This window comes from Danio rerio, chromosome 1 (genome assembly GCF_049306965.1).
Source record: "Danio rerio strain Tuebingen ecotype United States chromosome 1, GRCz12tu, whole genome shotgun sequence".
Lineage (NCBI taxonomy): Eukaryota > Metazoa > Chordata > Actinopteri > Cypriniformes > Danionidae > Danio > Danio rerio.
Window position 1 is genome coordinate 31,497,066 of NC_133176.1, and position 16,473 is coordinate 31,513,538.

The 16,473-nt window shown below is 36.8% G+C and overlaps 1 protein-coding gene across 1 annotated transcript; it reads left to right on the forward strand.

Moving 5' to 3' along the window:
* The first annotated feature begins 12,362 nt into the window (after positions 1-12,362).
* Positions 12,363-15,856, forward strand: LOC141375502 (uncharacterized protein F54H12.2-like). The gene is made up of 4 exons (XM_073909010.1): positions 12,363-12,390; positions 13,680-13,865; positions 14,264-14,499; positions 14,624-15,856. The coding sequence occupies exons 1-4, from the start codon at positions 12,363-12,365 to the stop codon at positions 15,854-15,856; spliced, it is 1,683 nt and encodes a 560-aa protein (XP_073765111.1).
* Positions 15,857-16,473: the final 617 nt, after the last annotated feature.

Sequence of the window (16,473 nt, forward strand, 5' to 3'; positions counted from 1 at the left end):
AAAGGCATCATTCTTTTTGTTTTAGACAACATTTCATGCACTGTTAAACAAGTTAAAGCAATTTGCAAGTGAAAATATATGTCTCTGACTGAGTTTGCATTACTGATTATTTTGACCTCTGCTGGCTCTGAAAAGCTCATTTTCAACATCCAATGCAGAATGTGATAAAACCAGATCCAGCTACTAAAATGCATCATTCTTTTTGTTTTAGACAACATTTCATGCACTGTTAATTATGTTAAAGAAAGTTGCAAGTGAAAATCTATGTCTCTGACTGAGTTTGCATTACTGCTTATTTTGACCTCTGCTGGCTGAGTAAAGCTCATTTTCAACGTTCAATTCAGAATGTGATAAAACCAGGTCCAGCTACAAAAATGCATCATTCTTTTTGTTTTAGACAACATTTCATGCACTGTTAAACATGTTAAAGTAAGTTGCAAGTGAAAATCTATGTCTCTGACTGAGTTTGCATTACTGCTTATTTTGACCTCTGCTGGCTCTGAAAAGCTCATTTTCAACGTTCAATTCAGTATGTGATAAAACCAGATCCAGCCACTAAAAAGCATTTTCTTTTTGTTTTAGACAACATTTCATGCACTGTTAAACATGTTAAAGCAAGTTGCAAGTGAAAATCTATGTCTCTGACTGAGTTTGCATTACTGCTTATTTTGACCTCTGCTGGCTCTGAAAAGCTCATTTTCAACGTTCAATTCAGAATGTGATAAAACCAGATCCAGCCACTAAAAAGCATTTTCTTTTTGTTTTAGACAACATTTCATGCACTGTTAAATATGTTTAAGAAAGTTGCAAGTGAAAATCTATGTCTCTGACTGAGTTTGCATTACTGCTTATTTTGACCTCTGCTGGCTGAGTAAAGCTCATTTTCAACGTCCAATGCAGAATGTGATAAAACCAGATCCAGCTACTAAAATATATCATTGTTTTTGTTTTAGACAACATTTCATGCACTGTTAAACATGTTAAAGCAAGTTGCAAGTGAAAATCTATGTCTATGACTGAGTTTGCATTACTGCTTATTTTGACCTCTGCTGGCTCTGAAAAGCTCATTTTCAACGTTCAATTCAGAATGTGATAAAACCAGATCCAGCCACAAAAATGCATCATTCTTTTTGTTTTAGACAACATTTCATGCACTGTTAAACATGTTAAAGCAAGTTGCAAGTGAAAATCTATGTCTCTGACTGAGTTTGCATGACTGCTTATTTTGACCTCTGCTGGCTGAGAACAGCTCATTTTCAACGTTCAATTCAGAATGTGATAAAACCAGATCCAGCCACAAAAATGCATCATTCTTTTTGTTTTAGACAACATTTCATGCACTGTTAAACATGTTAAAGCAAGTTGCAAGTGAAAATCTATGTCTCTGACTGAGTTTGCATGACTGCTTATTTTGACCTCTGCTGGCTGAGAACAGCTCATTTTCAACGTTCAATTCAGAATGTGATAAAACCAGATCCAGCCACAAAAATGCATCATTCTTTTTGTTTTAGACAACATTTCATGCACTGTTAAACATGTTAAAGCAAGTTACAAGTGAAAATCAATGTCTCTGACTGAGTTTGCATTACTGCTTATTTTGACCTCTGCTGGCTGAGAACAGCTCATTTTCAACGTTCAAGACAGAATGTGATAAAACCAGATCCAGCCACAAAAATGCATCATTCTTTTTGTTTTAGACAACATTTCATGCACTGTTAAACAAGTTAAAGCAAGTTGCAAGTGAAAATCTATGTCTCTGACTGAGTTTGCATTACTGCTTATTTTGACCTCTGCTGGCTCTGAAAAGCTCATTTTCAACGTTCAATTCAGAGTGTGATAAAACCAGATCCAGCCACTAAAAAGCATTTTCTTTTTGTTTTAGACAACATTTCATGCACTGTTAATTATGTTAAAGAAAGTTGCAAGTGAAAATCTATGTCTCTGACTGAGTTTGCATTACTGCTTATTTTGACCTCTGCTGGCTGAGTAAAGCTCATTTTCAACGTTCAATTCAGAATGTGATAAAACCAGGTCCAGCTACAAAAATGCATCATTCTTTTTGTTTTAGACAACAATTCATGCACTGTTAAACATGTTTAAGAAAGTTGCAAGTGAAAATCTATGTCTCTGACTGAGTTTGCATAACTGCTTATTTTGACCTCTGCTGGCTGAGTAAAGCTCATTTTCAACGTCCAATGCAGAATGTGATAAAAACCAGATCCAGCAACTAAAATATATCATTCTTTTTGTTTTAGACAACATTTCATGCACTGTTAAACATGTTAAAGCAAGTTGCAAGTAAAAATCTATGTCTCTGACTGAGTTTGCATTACTGCTTATTTTGACCTCTGCTGGCTGAGTAAAGCTCATTTTCAACGTCCAATACAGAATGTGATAAAACCAGATCCAGCTACTAAAGTACATTATTCTTTTTGTTTTAGACAACATTTCATGCACTGTTAAACATGTTAAAGCAAGTTGCAAGTGAAAATCTATGTCTATGACTTAGTTTGCATTACTGCTTATTTTGACCTCTGCTGGCTCTGAAAAGCTCATTTTCAACGTTCTATTCAGAATGTGATAAAACCAGATCCAGCTACTAAAATGCATCATTCGTTTTGTTTTAGACAACATTTCATGCACTGTTAAACATGTTAAAGCAAGTTGCAAGTGAAAATCTATGTCTATGACTGAGTTTGCATTACTGCTTATTTTGACCTCTGCTGGCTGAGTAAAGCTCATTTTCAACGTCCAATAGAGAATGTGATAAAACCAGATCCAGCTACTAAAATACATTATTCTTTTTGTTTTAGACAACATTTCATGCACTGTTAAACAAGTTAAAGCAATTTGCAAGTGAAAATATATGTCTCTGACTGAGTTTGCATTACTGCTTATTTTGACCTCTGCTGGCTCTGAAAAGCTCATTTTCAACATCCAATGCAGAATGTGATAAAACCAGATCCAGCTACTAAAATGCATCATTCTTTTTGTTTTAGACAACATTTCATGCACTGTTAATTATGTTAAAGAAAGTTGCAAGTGAAAATCTATGTCTCTGACTGAGTTTGCATTACTGCTTATTTTGACCTCTGCTGGCTGAGTAAAGCTCATTTTCAACGTTCAATTCAGAATGTGATAAAACCAGGTCCAGCTACAAAAATGCATCATTCTTTTTGTTTTAGACAACATTTCATGCACTGTTAAACATGTTAAAGCAAGTTGCAAGTGAAAATCTATGTCTCTGACTGAGTTTGCATTACTGCTTATTTTGACCTCTGCTGGCTCTGAAAAGCTCATTTTCAACGTTCAATTCAGTATGTGATAAAACCAGATCCAGCCACTAAAAAGCATTTTCTTTTTGTTTTAGACAACATTTCATGCACTGTTAAACATGTTAAAGTAAGTTGCAAGTGAAAATCTATGTCTCTGACTGAGTTTGCATTACTGCTTATTTTGACCTCTGCTGGCTCTGAAAAGCTCATTTTCAACGTTCAATTCAGAATGTGATAAAACCAGATCCAGCCACTAAAAAGCATTTTCTTTTTGTTTTAGACAACATTTCATGCACTGTTAAATATGTTTAAGAAAGTTGCAAGTGAAAATCTATGTCTCTGACTGAGTTTGCATTACTGCTTATTTTGACCTCTGCTGGCTGAGTAAAGCTCATTTTCAACGTCCAATGCAGAATGTGATAAAACCAGATCCAGCTACTAAAATATATCATTGTTTTTGTTTTAGACAACATTTCATGCACTGTTAAACATGTTAAAGCAAGTTGCAAGTGAAAATCTATGTCTATGACTGAGTTTGCATTACTGCTTATTTTGACCTCTGCTGGCTCTGAAAAGCTCATTTTCAACGTTCAATTCAGAATGTGATAAAACCAGATCCAGCCACAAAAATGCATCATTCTTTTTGTTTTAGACAACATTTCATGCACTGTTAAACATGTTAAAGCAAGTTACAAGTGAAAATCTATGTCTGTGACTGAGTTTGCATTACTACTTATTTTGACCTCTGCTGGCTGAGAACAGCTCATTTTCAACGTTCAATTCAGAATGTGATAAAACCAGATCCAGCCACAAAAATGCATCATTCTTTTTGTTTTAGACAACATTTCATGCACTGTTAAACATGTTAAAGCAAGTTACAAGTGAAAATCTATGTCTGTGACTGAGTTTGCATTACTGCTTATTTTGACCTCTGCTGGCTGAGAACAGCTCATTTTCAACGTTCAATTCAGAATGTGATAAAACCAGATCCAGCCACAAAAATGCATCATTCTTTTTGTTTTAGACAACATTTCATGCACTGTTAAACATGTTAAAGCAAGTTACAAGTGAAAATCAATGTCTCTGACTGAGTTTGCATTACTGCTTATTTTGACCTCTGCTGGCTGAGAACAGCTCATTTTCAACGTTCAAGACAGAATGTGATAAAACCAGATCCAGCCACAAAAATGCATCATTCTTTTTGTTTTAGACAACATTTCATGCACTGTTAAACAAGTTAAAGCAAGTTGCAAGTGAAAATCTATGTCTCTGACTGAGTTTGCATTACTGCTTATTTTGACCTCTGCTGGCTCTGAAAAGCTCATTTTCAACGTTCAATTCAGAGTGTGATAAAACCAGATCCAGCCACTAAAAAGCATTTTCTTTTTGTTTTAGACAACATTTCATGCACTGTTAAACATGTTAAAGCAAGTTGCAAGTGAAAATCTATGTCTCTGACTGAGTTTGCATTACTGCTTATTTTGACCTCTGCTGGCTCTGAAAAGCTCATTTTCAACGTTCAATTCAGAATGTGATAAAACCAGATCCAGCCACTAAAAAGCATTTTCTTTTTGTTTTAGACAACATTTCATGCACTGTTAAACATGTTAAAGCAAGTTGCAAGTGAAAATCTATGTCTCTGACTGAGTTTGCATTACTGCTTATTTTGAGCTCTGCTGGCTCTGAAAAGCTCATTTTCAACGTTCAATTCAGAATGTGATAAAACCAGATCCAGCCACTAAAAAGCATTTTCTTTTTGTTTTAGACAACATTTCATGCACTGTTAAACATGTTAAAGCAAGTTACAAGTGAAAATCTATGTCTCTGACTGAGTTTGCATTACTGCTTATTTTGACCTCTGCTGGCTGAGAACAGCTCATTTTCAACGTTCAATTCAGAATGTGATAAAACCAGATCCAGCCACAAAAATGCATCATTCTTTTTGTTTTAGACAACATTTCATGCACTGTTAAACATGTTAAAGCAAGTTGCAAGTGAAAATCTATGTCTCTGACTGAGTTTGCATGACTGCTTATTTTGACCTCTGCTGGTTGAGAACAGCTCATTTTCAACGTTCAATTCAGAATGTGATAAAACCAGATCCAGCCACAAAAATGCATCATTCTTTTTGTTTTAGACAACATTTCATGCACTGTTAAACATGTTAAAGCAAGTTACAAGTGAAAATCAATGTCTCTGACTGAGTTTGCATTACTGCTTATTTTGACCTCTGCTGGCTGAGAACAGCTCATTTTCAACGTTCAAGACAGAATGTGATAAAACCAGATCCAGCCACAAAAATGCATCATTCTTTTTGTTTTAGACAACATTTCATGCACTGTTAAACAAGTTAAAGCAAGTTGCAAGTGAAAATCTATGTCTCTGACTGAGTTTGCATTACTGCTTATTTTGACCTCTGCTGGCTCTGAAAAGCTCATTTTCAACGTTCAATTCAGAATGTGATAAAACCAGATCCAGCCACTAAAAAGCATTTTCTTTTTGTTTTAGACAACATTTCATGCACTGTTAAACATGTTAAAGCAAGTTGCAAGTGAAAATCTTTGTCTCTGACTGAGTTTGCATTACTGCTTATTTTGAGCTCTGCTGGCTCTGAAAAGCTCATTTTCAACGTTCAATTCAGAATGTGATAAAACCAGATCCAGCCACTAAAAAGCATTTTCTTTTTGTTTTAGACAACATTTCATGCACTGTTAAATATGTTAAAGCAAGTTGCAAGTGAAAATCTATGTCTCTGACTGAGTTTGCATTACTGCTTATTTTGACCTCTGCTGGCTCTGAAAAGCTCATTTTCAACGTTCAATTCAGAATGTGATAAAACCAGATCCAGCCACTAAAAAGCATTTTCTTTTTGTTTTAGACAACATTTCATGCACTGTTAAATATGTTTAAGAAAGTTGCAAGTGAAAATCTATGTCTCTGACTGAGTTTGCATTACTGCTTATTTTGACCTCTGCTGGCTGAGAACAGCTCATTTTCAACGTTCAATTCAGAATGTAATAAAACCAGATCCAGCCACAAAAATGCATCATTCTTTTTGTTTTAGACAACATTTCATGCACTGTTAAACATGTTAAAGCAAGTTACAAGTGAAAATCTATGTCTCTGACTGAGTTTGCATTACTGCTTATTTTGACCTCTGCTGGCTGAGAACAGCTCATTTTCAACGTTCAATTCAGAATGTGATAAAACCAGATCCAGCCACAAAAATGCATCATTCTTTTTGTTTTAGACAACATTTCATGCACTGTTAAACATGTTAAAGCAAGTTGCAAGTGAAAATCTATGTATCTGACTGAGTTTGCATGACTGCTTATTTTGACCTCTGCTGGCTGAGAACAGCTCATTTTCAACGTTCAATTCAGAATGTGATAAAACCAGATCCAGCCACAAAAATGCATCATTCTTTTTGTTTTAGACAACATTTCATGCACTGTTAAACATGTTAAAGCAAGTTACAAGTGAAAATCAATGTCTCTGACTGAGTTTGCATTACTGCTTATTTTGACCTCTGCTGGCTGAGAACAGCTCATTTTCAACGTTCAAGACAGAATGTGATAAAACCAGATCCAGCCACAAAAATGCATCATTCTTTTTGTTTTAGACAACATTTCATGCACTGTTAAACAAGTTAAAGCAAGTTGCAAGTGAAAATCTATGTCTCTGACTGAGTTTGCATTACTGCTTATTTTGACCTCTGCTGGCTCTGAAAAGCTCATTTTCAACGTTCAATTCAGAGTGTGATAAAACCAGATCCAGCCACTAAAAAGCATTTTCTTTTTGTTTTAGACAACATTTCATGCACTGTTAAACATGTTAAAGCAAGTTGCAAGTGAAAATCTATGTCTCTGACTGAGTTTGCATTACTGCTTATTTTGACCTCTGCTGGCTCTGAAAAGCTCATTTTCAACGTTCAATTCAGAATGTGATAAAACCAGATCCAGCCACTAAAAAGCATTTTCTTTTTGTTTTAGACAACATTTCATGCACTGTTAAACATGTTAAAGCAAGTTGCAAGTGAAAATCTATGTCTCTGACTGAGTTTGCATTACTGCTTGTTTTGAGCTCTGCTGGCTCTGAAAAGCTCATTTTCAACGTTCAATTCAGAATGTGATAAAACCAGATCGAGCCACTAAAAAGCATTTTCTTTTTGTTTTAGACAACATTTCATGCACTGTTAAATATGTTTAAGAAAGTTGCAAGTGAAAATCTATGTCTCTGACTGAGTTTGCATTACTGCTTATTTTGAGCTCTGCTGGCTGAGTAAAGCTCATTTTCAACGTCCAATGCAGAATGTGATAAAACCAGACCCAGCTACTAAAATGCATCATTCTTTTTGTTTTAGACAACATTTCATGCACTGTTAATTATGTTAAAGAAAGTTGCAAGTGAAAATCTATGTCTCTGACTGAGTTTGCATTACTGCTTATTTTGACCTCTGCTGGCTGAGTAAAGCTCATTTTCAACGTTCAATTCAGAATGTGATAAAACCAGGTCCAGCTACAAAAATGCATCATTCTTTTTGTTTTAGACAACATTTCATGCACTGTTAAACATGTTAAAGCAAGTTGCAAGTGAAAATCTATGTCTCTGACTGAGTTTGCATTACTGCTTATTTTGACCTCTGCTGGCTCTGAAAAGCTCATTTTCAACGTTCAATTCAGTATGTGATAAAACCAGATCCAGCCACTAAAAAGCATTTTCTTTTTGTTTTAGACAACATTTCATGCACTGTTAAACATGTTAAAGCAAGTTGCAAGTGAAAATCTATGTCTCTGACTGAGTTTGCATTACTGCTTATTTTGACCTCTGCTGGCTCTGAAAAGCTCATTTTCAACGTTCAATTCAGAATGTGATAAAACCAGATCCAGCCACTAAAAAGCATTTTCTTTTTGTTTTAGACAACATTTCATGCACTGTTAAATATGTTTAAGAAAGTTGCAAGTGAAAATCTATGTCTCTGACTGAGTTTGCATTACTGCTTATTTTGACCTCTGCTGGCTGAGTAAAGCTCATTTTCAACGTCCAATGCAGAATGTGATAAAACCAGATCAAGCTACTAAAATATATCATTGTTTTTGTTTTAGACAACATTTCATGCACTGTTAAACATGTTAAAGCAAGTTGCAAGTGAAAATCTATGTCTAGTTTGCATTACTGCTTATTTTGACCTCTGCTGGCTCTGAAAAGCTCATTTTCAACGTTCAATTCAGAATGTGATAAAACCAGATCCAGCCACAAAAATGCATCATTCTTTTTGTTTTAGACAACATTTCATGCACTGTTAAACATGTTAAAGCAAGTTGCAAGTGAAAATCTATGTCTCTGACTGAGTTTGCATGACTGCTTATTTTGACCTCTGCTGGCTGAGAACAGCTCATTTTCAACGTTCAATTCAGAATGTGATAAAACCAGATCCAGCCACAAAAATGCATCATTCTTTTTGTTTTAGACAACATTTCATGCACTGTTAAACATGTTAAAGCAAGTTACAAGTGAAAATCTATGTCTCTGACTGAGTTTGCATTACTGCTTATTTTGACCTCTGCTGGCTGAGAACAGCTCATTTTCAACGTTCAACTCAGAATGTGATAAAACCAGATCCAGCCACAAAAATGCATCATTCTTTTTGTTTTAGACAACATTTCATGCACTGTTAAACATGTTAAAGCAAGTTGCAAGTGAAAATCTATGTCTCTGACTGAGTTTGCATGACTGCTTATTTTGACCTCTGCTGGCTGAGAACAGCTCATTTTCAACGTTCAATTCAGAATGTGATAAAACCAGATCCAGCCACAAAAATGCATCATTCTTTTTGTTTTAGACAACATTTCATGCACTGTTAAACATGTTAAAGCAAGTTACAAGTGAAAATCTATGTCTCTGACTGAGTTTGCATTACTGCTTATTTTGACCTCTGCTGGCTGAGAACAGCTCATTTTCAACGTTCAATTCAGAATGTGATAAAACCAGATCAGAGAGATTTATGATGCGGCACCTGTCAAAAAGTTTGATGGATTGTAGCCCCGCCCCTAAGGCGGGACTTCCGGTCTAAGCCCCGCCCCTTTTATATAAACTTTATAGTTCCGGTAATTAGATTCTTATCGTTTTAATATAAAATAATAATTCCGGTAATTAGATTCTTATCGGTTTAATATAAAATAATAGTTCCGGTAATTAGATTTTTATCAGACTAATTAAATTAATAGTTCCGGTAATTAAATTCTAATCAAACTGAAATAAAATTATTATTATAATAATAACAGAAATTAAATTGAAGGTATTAAAATCCTTATTTAATTATTATATTATAATATAATTAATAAATTATACTAAAACCATCACTTACCCATATGATGTTGTCTCCATGACGGTATGAACATACTGACTGTATGTGATAAGGAAAACGTTAGACAACACCCATCAACTGCTTGTGAAAGATAGATTTATATCAGATGTAGAATATGTATATCTGATTGTATATGTTGGGTGTCACCCACTAAATACTATATTTTGTTAGGTGATAAGGAAAAATGTTGACCGTTAGACAACGCCCTGGCAGATACATCAGGCCGATAGAATGATAAGTTGTTATTTGAACTAATGTTAAATATTGATAAGAAAGCATTGACGCAACATATAACTGATAGAGTATGGGTGTGTCACTACAGATGGTATCAACATACATATGTATATGTATATATAGAGCTAGAAATAGTTTGAGTGTTATGTCAAAGTCATGGCTGGCTTTCAAGTAAACACTAGCACTCCGGGTCAGATTTGGACCGACGATCTCAATACCGACTTAAACGGTAATCCTATAACTATGGAGGAAAATTGGGAAGACCATATGCTGAGAAGGCTGACGATGGCTCCTAGAAAAAGGATCACCAACCTGAAGCTAACAAATTTTCTTCATGAGAATAAACGTTACATGAAAAAAGAGTTTGCTATGCCTAGCGAACGCATTTGTCATTACCTATTTGACAAAAAACAGCGGGTTGTTACCTTGTACACAACGGAATCTGGAGAGCCGCACAGTCTGGATGACCCCTGTCTGATCTTACCAGTTAAAGACTGGTTCTTATTCTACAATCATGTCTGGCCGGATATCCAGAATTCTAAACAGGAGCCGTTGTTTATCGCCGAGTGGGATTCTGAAAAACCGAACAATCGATTTCGAGTGGTTGGAAACAACTGTGAAAAGAATCCTAAAGACTGTATTTTCATATTCTTGTGCGATGACAAGACAAAGCTTCGTGAGCGTTCTGGTATAATACATGCTGATGAGCATAACGAGCGATATGAAATGTTGCTCCCCATCCTCTGGCAAGACGTCGACAAGCTGTCTGAAATTTTTGGCACCATAAATCAATTGTTCAAATGGTGTGACATGAATGATCGATACAAGGATATTAAAGTTCAGCTGTTTCACCCCCAGAGATCTGTGCGCCGAGGGAGGGAACACTCACAACTGTCTCCGCCCATCTACTACGAACATAAAAACCCATAATCAACAAGTGATCACCACAGTACTACAACATGTCTCAACAACTCTCTTCAGAATTTGATATCTTCAAGCCTGAGGATATCAAAGCAATTCCTCCTGATGAAAACGCTTTGCCATGCTTTCCGAAATTCGGAACTTCTGCATTAGATCGCGACTTACCATGCTTTGAGCTATTCAATTCTTCTGAACCGGACAACGATGAAAAAAACTGGCTGGATAAATTTTGCACCGAACTAGGATACCGTAACCTGACATACCTGACCAACAAGTACAAAAAAGATGACGATACAAAGTTTGACGTCACAGATGGATGTTTCTGCAGTTCCGGTTTCAAGATCATAAAAGCGCTGATCGCTGTGCTCATGCAACACATCATCAACGCACAGCTGAAAAAGGAATGTGAGGGTTGTGCTATCGACCACCCTAGTCAGCTGCAACACTCCTGTCTGTTTGAACCCTCAGCATACTACTTCGACTCTCACTTTGCAACACTCGTCAATAAACTGATCAAACCTGAGTTTCACACTGCTGTGTCACAGGCTATGATGCGTGTTGGTTTAAAGTCACAGCCTCAGACGATCCACGGAACAGCCCTGGGTATTCTACACGAATTGAGGAGCGAACCATTCATCGTTGCAAAACTGGAAGACATCAGAACCAAGATTCTGGACGACTCCTGTGAGAAAATCGTCAGTGACGCTGTCGATTTCTGGCACCGTAGTGGCTAGACCTCAAACCAGCTGAAAACACCACAATGGGAAACACATGTAAACCTAGTAAGATACTTGAAAACTTTTTATTAGAGTACTATAAAAATCAGTTAAATGGTCTTTTATGTAAAGTCATTAATGATTCCACGAATGATGATCGTTTATCACAATCCAAACGTGTGAAGAATTTTAAAAAAGAAATGAATGTTATTAGAAGTATGAATAACTCATGGGACAATATGATTGATGTTTGTGTTAATGGTACCGAACCATGTTGTATTATGATTAAAAGAGTTTTAGATGCTATGTCTGAAGTATCTGATCAGTTTAGAGTCGGTGATGTTCTCTGTATGTCTACCTATGTAGCAGATGTATGCATTTCGTTGATTGCAAAAAATGATGATGATGATATATCTGAAATTGTTGAATCTTTGGTCACTTACATTTTAGATAAAAACATGTCATCGTGTGTCCAATTTCTTTCTTACCTTGACCGTATGTAACCATTTCTGATTTGATGTCATGTATGTTTTCTCGCTTTAAATAAAAAAAGATTCGTACAAACAATGTTTTGCATTATTCTTTGACAACCATCGAAACAGGACCATGTCTGATATAATGAAGAAAGTTTATTACGACCCATCAAGCCCCGGTGCTTTAGGTGGTAAAAAACGTTTAAAAGATGCTGTGTTTAAGGAAACTGGAGTCCATCTAAGCGATAAACAGGTATCGGGATGGTTGGCCGGGGAAGACGCTTACACTTTACATAAAACAGCACCCATAAAATACAAACGAAATAGAGTTGTGGTATATGGTATGGATACCCAATTTCAAGCCGATCTCGTCGATATGACGGCCTATTCTACAGAAAACGACGGTAATAAATTTATGCTAACTTGTATCGATGTATTCAGCAAGTATGCATGGAGTCGGGTGTTGAAGAATAAGAGTGGAGTCGAAGTTACTAAAGCGTTCGAGTCTATACTCGAAGAGGGTCGTGTCCCACGGAAATTACAGACTGATCAGGGAAAGGAATTTTTCAACAAACATTTTCAAGATCTTATGAAAAAATATGATATTAATCATTTTGCTACGGCTACTGATTTAAAGGCAAGCGTTGTGGAGCGATTTAATAGAACATTAAAAAGTAGAATGTGGCGATTTCTAACGGCCACTAATTCACGCCGTTACATCGATGTCTTACAAGACATTATGACAGGATACAACAACAGTTATCACAAGACTATTAAGATGAGACCCGTTGACGTCTGTAAAGAAAATGAAGCTACAGTGTTTCAAAACTCTTACGGTAACATAAAGATTCAGAAACCAGTGTTCAAATTTAAAGTCGGTGACGTGGTTAGGATTTCTAAAGTGAGAGGCCCCTTTGCCAAAGGTTACGAACAAAACTATACCGAAGAATTTTTTACCGTTTCTGAATGTATTCCACGCCAACCACCCGTCTACAGACTCAAAGATTATGACGGCGATGTTATCGAAGGAGTTTTTTATGAGCAAGAGATACAGAAAATATTTGTAAATAAAAACAAATCGTTCAAAGTGGAAAAGATTTTAGGCGAGAAAAAGCAAGGGAGGTCTACACTTGTTTTAGTGAAATGGTTAGGATGGCCATCGAAATTTAATAGTTATATCGACAAAAAAACCCTGGTAGACTTGCAAAAACCTTAAATTCCACATTTCTTTTCATGGTTATTTATTATTATACAAATCAAGCTATGGACAACAACGGGTTCTACGTTACGCTCCCGTGTAACGCTTCTTTAACCGTTTATCCAGAAAATCGTATATCTAGTTATAAGACTAATTTGTCTAAAACTATACACCTGAAAGGGGACTGGGAAGTAGCGCTCGCTGAAATTGAATATCCTAGAAGTTGGTATAATATTACAGACGATGATGGTATCTTCAACCTAAACATGTACCCTGACCATGATAATGAAGAGAAAAAAAAACTAGAAGAAAATGTACTATCAGATCTACATGGTTTCTATGTTTCCAGGCGTTATCAAATACCCGGAGGATACTATAAGGATATACCGTCTGTGATCAAAATGATAAACGATGCAATCAAACCATCAGGGATATTGTTTTACGATGAATTAAAAAATAAAATTAATCTGATTGCAAAACCTAACATTTTTATAGGTTTCTATGAGAAACTAGGAGCTATATTAGGAGTGAGACCTGAAGAGGGACTAGGTCAAACGGCCTACCATGAAAAAGCTGATTTTACCAGGACCGTCAGCACATATGCACCTCATCAAGCCGACATCAAAGGTGGATTCTACACATTATATGTCTACACCGATATCATCGACTACCAATCAGTCGGTGATTCATACGTACCACTTTTAAGATGCGTACATATAACCGGTGAAAACAACGATATCGTCAGTGTCAGATACGACAAACCGCATTACGCATCGGTCAACAAATCGATCATCACGGACATAAACATAGAAATAAAAGACGATCAAAACCGAGAGGTGAGATTTGCGTACGGTAAAGTTATTGTGAAGCTACATTTTAGACCGGTGAAACAGACGTCTCTTTAAAAATGCCTTATTACAATACACATCACGGGGAAATCAGCGATTATGTCAACTACTACCAAAATCAAGCTGGGGGTGGCCTCCCGGGCTATGCAGGCGGTGGGGTCATGTACGGATCAGGCCTGGGAGGGTTATTTAGAGGTCTGTTTAGAATGGCTGTACCCTTGTTAAAAAAAGGGTTCAACATCGCCAAGCCTCACTTGAAAACGGCTGCAAAAAACATAGCATCGGAGGTAATTTCAAACGTGATTTCAAGAAATCGTGACGAGAGACAACAAGACGGTTCAGGTCTTATGGTCATGGCCCGTAAGAGAATGTCTAAACCACCAGGGGTCAGGAGGCGTGGTCGTACTATAAAGAAAAAGCGCACCGTCAAGAAAACTTCACTCACATGCAGGAAGCGTAAGAAGACTGTAAGACGAAATACCTTCGCTAAGAGAAACATAAACACCATTTTCTAACATGGCTCTTCTCCATCGTATGTCCGGAGAGTGTATTAAGTCAGAGCTTGACTTATTTACAGTACCTTTAACACAGACGGCTATAGAAAAAAATACGTATGTTGAGGTGCCACCTCTATCGGCCATCTCGGATTCGTCGCCTTTGGAGTTTTTTATAGCAGGCTCCGGTGAGGAATACATCGATCTAAATAACACATTGTTGCATCTGAGACTTAAAATCACAAAACCTAATGGTGGTGAAATAGCAGATCCTGCAAAAGTCGCTTTAATCAATTACCCCGCCGCCACCATTTTCTCACAAGTCGACGTGAGTCTCGGAGATCGACTAATCTCTCAAAGCTCAAGCACCCACCCGTACCGATGTATCATCGAGAGTCTCATCAACTACGACAAAGACACGCTGGAATCAACATTCAGCGCCGGTCTCTTCTTCAAAGACACGGCTGGTCATATGGATGTCAAAGACCCCTTAGGTAATAATCAGGGTCTCCTGAAAAGGTCAACATACACAAGCAGGAGTAAGATTGTTGATCTGATGGGGCCTATTCACAGCGATATTTTCTTTCAAGAAAAATTAATGCTCAATGGCGTCGATATAAAAATTCGTATGATCAGAGGTAAAGACGAGTTCTGTCTGATGAGGAGTGATGATGTAGCATATAAATTAAAAATTGTGTCTGCATCGCTATTTGTCAAGAAAGTATCAGTCGCACCGAACGTTCGACTGGCCCATGCTCAGGCTTTGCTATCCACCAACGCAAAGTACCCGATTGACAGGGTATGTCTGAAAAATTTCTCCATACCAGAAGGAGCACGAGTTTCAAATCAGGAAAATCTATTTTTGGGGACTTTACCGAAATCAATCGTCTTGGGGATGACCGATAACGATGCATTTACCGGTTCTTATGATAAAAACCCATTTGCGTTCAAACATTACGATTTGGAGTTCCTAGCCATCTACGTCGACGGGCAACAAATTCCGGCTAAACCTCTACAGCCAAATTTTACAGACGGCTCAGTGGTACGAGAATTTTATCAACTCATAACAGCTACCGGCAGACATCTTAAAAATCATGCACTGTCTATCAGCAGATCTGAATTTGCCAGGGGTTATTCTCTTTATGCATTCAACCTTACACCGGACGAAGACTGCGGTCAACACGTTTCGCTCATAAAGTCTGGAAATATCAGACTCGAAGCCCGTTTCAGACAGCCATTGCCAAATACCATAAACCTCATCATCTACTCAGTGTTTGACAGTATCATCGAGGTGTCTAACCGAAGACAGATTCTGGTTGATTACTATTAATCGGAAATGAACACCATTCAGATAAACGCAATCATGGATAAAATTACATGTAACACCCATTTTCTCGGAACTCTGGCATCTGATCAACTACCTGAAAGACCGTTAACAAACTTACCATCGATGCTGATTATTAACACACACCCTTCAGAACTACCTGGGGAACACTGGCTAGCCGTTTATTTATCGGAAGATGGTGTCGGATGTTTCTTTGACAGTTTCGGTAACAAACCGGACAGTGATGGATTTCCAATAGCTATTAAAAACTTTTTAATGAGAAATAGTACAGTGACAAGATATTCTACAAAACGTGTCCAGGACTTTATGTCAAATGTGTGTGGTCAGCACTGTGTTTTTTTCTTGTATCATATGTCTAGGGGTCATGACTATAACTATGTGATGAATCTGTATAGTGAAAATTATGTTAAAAATGATAAAATGGTAGAACTTTTTGTGAAAAAACTAAAAGCTAATGTTTGCAGTGATAACATGTATTTGTGTAGCCATTGTGTTCAGACCTGTAATTCTTCCATGATGTATAAATGAATTTAATGAGAAATAAAAAAACCTTACAATCATCATCTGTTTTGTTGAATTTTATTTAAAGATAGTGATACACA

Excerpts from the sequence above, each read along its gene's own strand:
- LOC141375502 (XM_073909010.1), top strand. The coding sequence starts at position 12,363 with ATGACGGCCTATTCTACAGAAAACGACG. Across the intron at positions 13,866-14,263 it reads CATCGACTACCAATCAGTCG|GGTTCAACATCGCCAAGCCT; the intron begins GTGATTCATACG and ends TGTTAAAAAAAG. Across the intron at positions 14,500-14,623 it reads GCAGGAAGCGTAAGAAGACT|ACGGCTATAGAAAAAAATAC; the intron begins GTAAGACGAAAT and ends CCTTTAACACAG.